At 35.2% G+C, this 8336-nt stretch overlaps 2 protein-coding genes across 6 annotated transcripts in view; both read right to left on the reverse strand.

The window, feature by feature from the left end:
• Positions 1 to 758, reverse strand: part of LOC105452500 (homeodomain-only protein-like) — a 16021-nt gene extending 15263 nt beyond the window's left edge. The window contains exon 1 of the mRNA XM_011693646.1: positions 549 to 758. The gene's annotated coding sequence lies outside the window, so the exon portion shown is untranslated. The remainder of the gene's footprint in view (positions 1 to 548) is intronic.
• A 1636-nt stretch (positions 759 to 2394) lies between these two features.
• On the reverse strand, positions 2395 to 8000 carry LOC105452501 (protein TRC8 homolog). 5 transcript variants are annotated; one of them, XM_011693650.1, is made up of 5 exons: positions 7780 to 8000; positions 7252 to 7630; positions 5555 to 5949; positions 4886 to 5253; positions 2395 to 4701 (listed from the first exon to the last, which is right to left on the reverse strand). In XM_011693650.1, the coding sequence occupies exons 3-5, from the start codon at positions 5841 to 5843 to the stop codon at positions 3391 to 3393; spliced, it is 1968 nt and encodes a 655-aa protein (XP_011691952.1). In that variant the 5' UTR covers positions 5844 to 5949; positions 7252 to 7630; positions 7780 to 8000; the 3' UTR covers positions 2395 to 3390. The 5 variants fall into 5 exon arrangements, with proteins under 5 accessions (XP_011691952.1, XP_011691954.1, XP_011691950.1 ...); XM_011693652.1 differs by lacking the exons at positions 7252 to 7630; positions 7780 to 8000 and adding an exon at positions 6407 to 6497 and having other exon boundaries at positions 5555 to 5653; positions 5714 to 5949; XM_011693648.1 differs by having other exon boundaries at positions 7252 to 8000.
• Between the last annotated feature and the right edge of the window lie 336 nt (positions 8001 to 8336).

Here is an 8336-nt window from a genome sequence, read left to right on the forward strand (position 1 = left end):
CTGATATAAAAAATTTAAAAAAAAATTATTATCTTAAAAATCAAATGCCATGTTATCTGCATTGAAGCTTCTTTTCGCCAATGTTTAAAAATTCATATCTTTTAGAAAAATAAAAATATCGACTTCTTCCTGGCTTATCTTAAAAGTGAATTATGTGGCTATTTTCTAAAAAATCGTGATTTTATTTAAAAATGGTCGATTAAAATATCATTTTATTGCAAATTGTTAAAATTTGTTTAATTAAAATGTATAATTTGGTATAAATGTTATTGGACGATGTATGGAGTTTAATACGCACCGCGCGCAAAGCGTCATTTTTTTTGAAAATTTATTTTTTATCAAAAATTGTTAACATTTGTTTAATTAAACTGTAAATTGGTATAAATGTTATTGGAAGATGTACGGAATTCAATACGCATCGCGCGCGTAGCGCGCGCCTGTTATGTACTAGTGGATTAAAAATTCTGGCAAAAAATATAAAAGTTGTAGTAAAGTGTATAACAACTATATGCAACTATATAATTATGCGGCATATGTATTTTTCGTACCTGTCTTATCTCTGTCGAGGTGATTTAGATACGCTAATGACGTTACGAGACGCAAAAACGTCTCGAGAGAAGCTGGCTTGCTCGAATATCGTTTCACTCGATGCGTATTCCGGAGTAGATTGTAGAGGACGAATGGAAAACGAATGAAGATGTGCACCCAACGACGGTACGCACGCGACTGACTTTTCAACTGACTTTCAGCTAAACGCAGCGTAATGTAAAATACAAACGTACAGAACTATCGAGTGGGAGGCGAAACTGTTTTCTACATATATATATATAGATTATAGAGCAGCCATTTTCAAATATTGGCAACGCAACTCTAATTTAATATTTGCGCACGATGCAAAGCTAATAATATAACATTCGACAATTCGGATTAATTGCATGATGATTGCGCGTGTATTGTAAATTCGTCAGAACGACCGAGAGATTCCTGCATTTCCTCCTGATTTTAAAATAGGACGTATATATTAATTTTATTTTAATTTGTAGAGAATTTACATGTTCGCCATATATATAGGAAATGTGTCAGTCTGCAATGTAACAAATCTCTCTACTCTCTCTCTTTCTCCCTCAGCCAGCGTATAATAATCAAAAGAATAAAGTCAATCAAATTTTACAGTTTATCACAGTGTAAAATATGTATATATTACAATTTTTAAGTGTTTACTTTTTTACTTTAAGTGTTATGTTATTCCCATACCGCGAATTTATAACGATCAGTCTATATAGAGCACGCGTGAATCCACATACGTGATAATCTGTCCTTGACCCGGTATCTTTACCGTCCATTGTTACTCGATCTGATCGCGCCAAGGTACGACGCATAATTTTCTACGCACGTTAGGATCAAGAGCGATCACACTGACAATAATGAGTTTCTGCCATAAAGAAATTGCTTTTAATAAAATCGCTGTTTTCTACCGTGCGCTTTTTAGAAATTTTTAGCTAATTTTTCGATATAAGAATAACTACTGATCGTAGGATTTGTGTAGAATCCGTAAAGAGACTGGAAAAAAGAAAAATATTTTCAAGTTTTTAAAAATACAATGTTTATTCAACGTGTAGTATCTCTAAACAGGTTGTAAATTTACAGCCTGTCTTAATAAATTGATATACTAATCTCTTAATAAATAGTCGCATAAGACTGTTAATAATTAAATGTAATAAAGAGTCATCTTATATGAAGAGATTTTTGCATATAATCCGATATAATGTATTGAAAAAGATTATCTACATACATTCAATTAAAAAAAACTTCATAATAAAAAATAATAGTATTCAATAGAATAAGTAAAAAACAAGGAATAATTCATTAAAGTCGAATCAATATGGAGAAAAATAAAATCATATTATGTATCATTTTTCACACATTCGATATATTAATTGTATATCTATTATATTGCTATACATATATACATATCATTTCATTATACAAACATACATACATACATACGTACATACATATACATATATATATATATTATATGCATATATGTATGTGCGCGTGCGCGCGCGTGTGTGTGTGTGGGTGTGTGTGTGTGTGTAAAATTTCTGTTTTCAAAAGACCTCTGCTTGAAATACCAATAATCACGAATTACTCGTAAAGCATATACGTATGTACATCGAGTACAAGTTAACACAAAGCGTAAAATTAAAAGAGATCAATGACTGCGCTTCTGTCAAAGTTAAATTTTGAGCATGTCATCAAGTTAAATATATTAACAAATTTTGCATTCATATTTTATTTTTATTTTTTAAATATTAATAATTTATCTTGTGATTTAGGTGTATACAGGTGTATTTTTATTTTAGTAACATATTAATATTTTTATTTTACAAATTGAGAAACGATTTAATAGAATTTTATTTGCAATCAATTACAGTCAATTACAATAGATTTAGTAGAGACGAAAATTATCACCTATTCGAAAGAGAAGAATTTAAAGAGAAATAATTCGCCACAATCATCTTTATAGCAACGTATACTCAACGATATTAGCCAGCACTTGAATATACAAAACAAACCATTATTTCGTACTAATTATAATGAAAAGTATCATAAAATGTGTCGTAAAATTAAAGTTTTAGCCACAACTTTGTCATTAAAGTTTTCATATAGAATAAATCTTAACAGTGTCTCTCCCCTCCCCCCCCCACTTTCTTTCTCTTATTTTTCTAATTCTCGCCGCCCCCTCTCTCACTTAATTTGATAGAAATATGTCATATGACGGTATATCATGATTCATCATTAAAGAAATGGAAGCACATGGCATGTACAATACATGGAAGCTTATATGTATACCATTGCGTCACGCTATATACGACGATTGTAGCATAACGACGATCCAAAAATACATTTAACAGTGGACATCTATCGAAATGGCAAAGAGCCAAAGTTTTGAAACTGTACGCCAAATACTTTCTTATTATAAGACAATCATCGCATGTCTCTCGAATGTTTTTTTTTTCTTTCTAAGAATAATTGTTGCGGCTTGCTTATTTACAAGATTTTACAAGTTGAAAAAAAATTCGAATTCTTACAGGATAATTACGCGTATATAAGTATTTATAATGCTTTCCGATATTATCAAATTGGAGTAATATACGATACAAACGAGCGAAATTTTCGAGCGAGATTTCATTCAGACGTCGATGCTTCGCGATCATAACTAAGTTAAAAAAAATTAGTATCTACCTATATGTCATATCACAAAATACGCGTGAAAAGCCACGTCATTTCTGCCATCTGCCTTCATCCGAACATCCACTCGGCCAACCTAACCGTCTCATTGTCAGCCCAAGAGATTGCCTAACAAATTCGAATTCTATACGAAATTTACACAACCGTGCCATCTTCAATATCATTCCCGCCGTTCCCACCCTCAACGAGAGCTCGGTTCTGCACGTTTTCAACTTTATACAGTATATCGTGGCAAAGGGGACATCGGTCTTGAACGTATAACCATTTTCGTAAGCATACACCGTGGAAATAATGATTGCATTGGGTGATCTTGGCGCTTTGCATCTCCTGATAGCAAATCGCGCAAACATCGTCCAATCGTTGCAGTTGTTCGGCATTTGCTTCCGGTAAAGAATTAATCTTGTTGACAGCGGTCAGGCGTTTCATAAAAACGCTCCATCCAGCCTTCGCTTCACACCAGATATTAAAGTAGGCATGTATGCACATCATGATGGAGCGAATAGCTCCACCAGACTCAAAGATCAATATCCAGAAGCCGTTGAAAAACAATATGATACCAAAAGCGAATTCCACAGTATTGCCAAATGACCTTATTATGTACACGCAATCGTCAAATTGTTCCCAGAAGGCGCTTCTATACGCGTCGATGAGAAACAGTGAGTAAATCGCCAGCGAGACTAGTACTTTGACTATTACCTCGATGCTGAAGACCGATACAGCCAATAACCACGTACTCACTGTAAAGTGGGACCAGAGGAATATGAGTAACGATACCGGGAAAAATATTAGAAAAGCACAGACCGCCAAAGCACGTAAATGTCTATGTAGCGCCGGGTTATGAGAAGCACTAAGTGACATCAATAGTGGATTCACTATATTGTGGACAAAGTGTAAAATCGCGGTAAATAATAGGCAAAAATTACGATATAGCCGTACTAGACGCTTCTCTCTATCGAGACTCGTCAATCCGGTCTGCAGGGCAAGAATGTAGAATAGTATAGCGGAAACCGTGCCAATACTCTTCTCATCTTCGTCTTCGGTCAATAATACCCATTGGAAGAAGCAGCCGATATAGTGGCAAATAAACGAGATTATGCTGGTCATACCGAGAACAGCTGTCAATGTCTCGCATCCATTTACCAGCAACGTTCTCATCATGACGTAATAATTAAATGTTTCCTCGCCGTAGTGATTCCCGAGGATCTGAACGATTTGCTCTCCCACTCGTAGCATCCAAAACGTGCGAAGTACGCACGGCACGTTCAGGCGCATCCATTCTGTTTCCGCGAGAGCGGATAAGCCGTAATTGATTATAAAATTGCGTGCATGTCGATAGCCCATGTAGATAGTTCTTAACATGGAGACCCCATTGTACCAGATGACAAATTTACATACAGCCAGCGGGATTAACGTTGCGCACACTGGTGCGTGATACAGATATTGCATCTAGAAAAATATATATTTTTTACTTATTGTTAATTGTATTGCCCAAACTGTCCAAAAAATATAAATACAAATACAAAATACAAATTGTTTCCCCGTTTCCATCAACTCTTTCGCGCTTTTTTACCTTGTAATAAAGAAATCAAGATAGATAGATCGGTAGTTGATATATTTGATTTAAGCTCACCGGTAAAGGATGGATACCCACGATGGATGGTGACATAAAGCTCAGCACAAGAAGCTTTTGAACCACTGGATGTCTTGGGGCAAGATGTATGTAACAAAAGATACTGGCTAGCAGGCATTGTAGTATATAATTCTGAATAATCAGGAAACCCGGACCATTATAGAGAACGTCTGATAGATTCAGACATAATATATTGTCAAGTATACTAGTTGTTGATTCGTGGACACTCATGTAAGCTATAATCGCTTTTATTGTACTAACATTTGACCAATACGATACAAATATCACTCCTACAGATATTAAATATAGGTAGACGATCATCAAATGTCTAGTACATAACATGAACGTGTATAAGGCTGCAAGAAAACCTGAAAGAAAATGGTAGGTATAACATTAGAAAACATACATTTATTCATTCAAACTGATATTGCGAACAACAAGACGGGATTAAAGTTTCGTCAATTTTTTAATAAAAAGTTCTTTAGAGCTCTGTTTCTGCAACGAGACAGTCTGTTCTTTATCACGCAAGGGGATTTTATGTCTTGGGATTGTTAATAAAAAAAGCAACTTGCTAAATTACTACTTGTCTACAAGCATTTTCCCTTGAAAAATAATTCGTATGTCCGCGATTCATTTAAAATTTGCTGATATAATTTAAATACTACTTACCTACACAACAGCATAAAAATTTAAACATGATTATCAGATAAGCCTTGTAAACAAGATGAGTCCAATCAAACTGCTCCATTAGAAACGAATCTGTCGTGACTGCAGAGATGGAATTAGCGATGCCCGATAAATTAGTAGTTTTAAAGTCATATTCATTACTTTTCAGCACGATATTGTCGTTAGGTAAACCAAGGCCAATTCTAAGTAACTCGTCAATAATAAATAAAGGTGGCACTCTCATTACAACATCAGCAAAGCTGAGAATTCTTTCCCGTATCGAAGTCTCCATCTTGCTAGTGCTATTTGAAGAAACGTTCGAGGAAGACGTTTTTATGCATGCCTTGGTTTCATATGTGGAAGTAGCATTCTGTTATGGAACCGTATAAAGGCCAGTCCTATATACATATAAACACATACAAACACACATACATATTATATATATATATATATATAAAGGTATAATTGTTGCATTGTGTATATGTGTGTATATATGTGCACAATGCAACAATTACAAATTAACATTATTTACATTAATCCACATAAAGATTCTTTTAAAAACAAAAAAAAAACATTTCAAAGAAAATACTTTAAGTCGTCAATTTTCCTAAAGTTGATCAATCTGTACGTCAATACACGCAGGATCGAATTGAAAATTATACTGACAATTTTTCTGCACCAATGCAAATATACGTTTAATACATATACTGATTTGAGGTTATAATATCTGTCAAACATTACACGTAAACATCGCATCGCATAGCAAAAGCATAATAATTGCATTTCCCCTTTTAATTAATTTAAATGTTGCATAAAATTAATTTTATCGTGACATTAGAATCCACTTAAAAATACCTCAAATCTTCCTATCATATCCTATTATTACTATTATCATGACATAAATTCACATTCACGTTTGCTCGCTCACTCCTTTTTCCGCGCTCTATCCCTCTCCCCCCCCCCCCTCCCACTCGCTCTCTCTCTCTCTCTCTGCGCGTATACATTTCGTTAATAACGACTTTAATTATTAATTGCTCACCTCGAAAATCACAATTTTTGCTATACGTATATGTCCTGTTAATTATATAAGGATTAACTTGATTTCCATTAGATGAATGTAACTCGATTTAATAAAAAAAAAAGATATTGTTCAATATTATTGCTTGGTTATGTGGCAATATCACGACAAATTTTCCTGTTGTCAAGGTGGAATAAATACACATGCGACATAATTAGGTATATTTAAATCGAATAAAAAGAAAATTGCTACACGTTGGCGCATGTTGATATGTAAGTATAATATGGTAATAGGGAGATGCGCGAATATCAACCGATGTTATAACCTCGTCGTTTGTGTAAAAGAGTACCGTTAAAAATTAAAATAATTTCAAAGTACAGAACTACAGAGAGAGAGAGAGAGTGAAAAGCAACTAGTACTCTGGACGCTTACTCCGGATATATCTTATATATCGAAATGATCAATATACCGAATCTAAGAATTATCGCACAAGTCGGACAGGCGTGTGTTTCTTTGACGCATGGGAAATCGCATGGGAAATTTCACAAAAAAAAATCGGCGCAAGCGAGAGGCAGGTCAGAGGAGGAAAACGAAGGAATGGATGGAAAAGGAGGGAGAGAGGGGAGGAAGAGAAAGAGAGTCAATCGGCGAACGACGAGCTAAACGATTCGAAATGACTTACCAACAACAATGAACAACGTACGTGAACAACGCGGGCCAATAGTCGAGGAGGGAAGTTAATTCGCAGGAATTGCAGGTCACATTTTGTCGCGGCGCACCTGACCGCGATGATTCGGCGCTTGCTAACAATCACAATTAAGTGACTCTGAATAAAGTCGAATCGCGCAAATCGACGCAAGATACGCATAAGAGCCCAACATTCACCATTGCATGTTCTCGTTCCTTCGCGTCTTATTCGCGTCTCTTTGATCTCACCGTCCTCAAGAGTATTCACATAATAGCCGTACGTTATTCGCTAATTTCCTTTTACCTCATTTCATTCTCATTGTCAGTCAGCTTTGATCAGCTTGCTCTCATCAAACGTCCGTCGTCAAACGCGCCTGCAATAAACGAAAATGAATTATTTTTATTGATTAAAAGGAGAAAAGCAAAATTTAATAATTATAAAGCGATCGTCGCTCTTCCAGCGAGCTTTTTCCAATTTTTCTCAGGGCTACTGCAGACTCTCTTGTATATAATATATACATACCATCTTATATGACTTTCTCACTTATATTTTTCCTTTTCATATAAGAAATGACGTACGCCACAACGCGAGTACTGTAGGGAGAATTATGAAACACGGCCTTATTTTTCTATTTGTACAGTAATTTATTTGTTCTTTCCTCAATTCCTCTCCTCTGTCGTGTTATCTTATAGTTTACGTCGATGTAATGTATCTCGTACCATGCGATAACTTGCATTTTCATATTTTCGCATTCCCCCCCCCCCCAAAAAAAACCACGATTGATCCCATACGATGACCCATACGATTGATCGATCGATGTAATAGTATTTTCTCTCTTTACCCTTGAAAAGTAGTAAACTGCACATTACGCCCGGAGAAACGTTCGCACACGTGCGATGCAAGTATATTAGACTTGACTATATGTTTGCTATAAAAAAATTTTACATTCGGATTATACGCGATGGTGTTAATAAAAATAGAGCCTCCGTAATCTTTAGCTACGATACAACAGTTTCTCTCATATCGAGATAGCTGTTTCAGGATTTCCATTATGATCCAGTGCCGATTGGACTCCGCGG

Source organism: Wasmannia auropunctata, unplaced genomic scaffold (genome assembly GCF_000956235.1).
Source record: "Wasmannia auropunctata unplaced genomic scaffold, wasmannia.A_1.0 LD336030.1, whole genome shotgun sequence".
NCBI classification, from domain to species: Eukaryota; Metazoa; Arthropoda; class Insecta; order Hymenoptera; family Formicidae; genus Wasmannia; species Wasmannia auropunctata.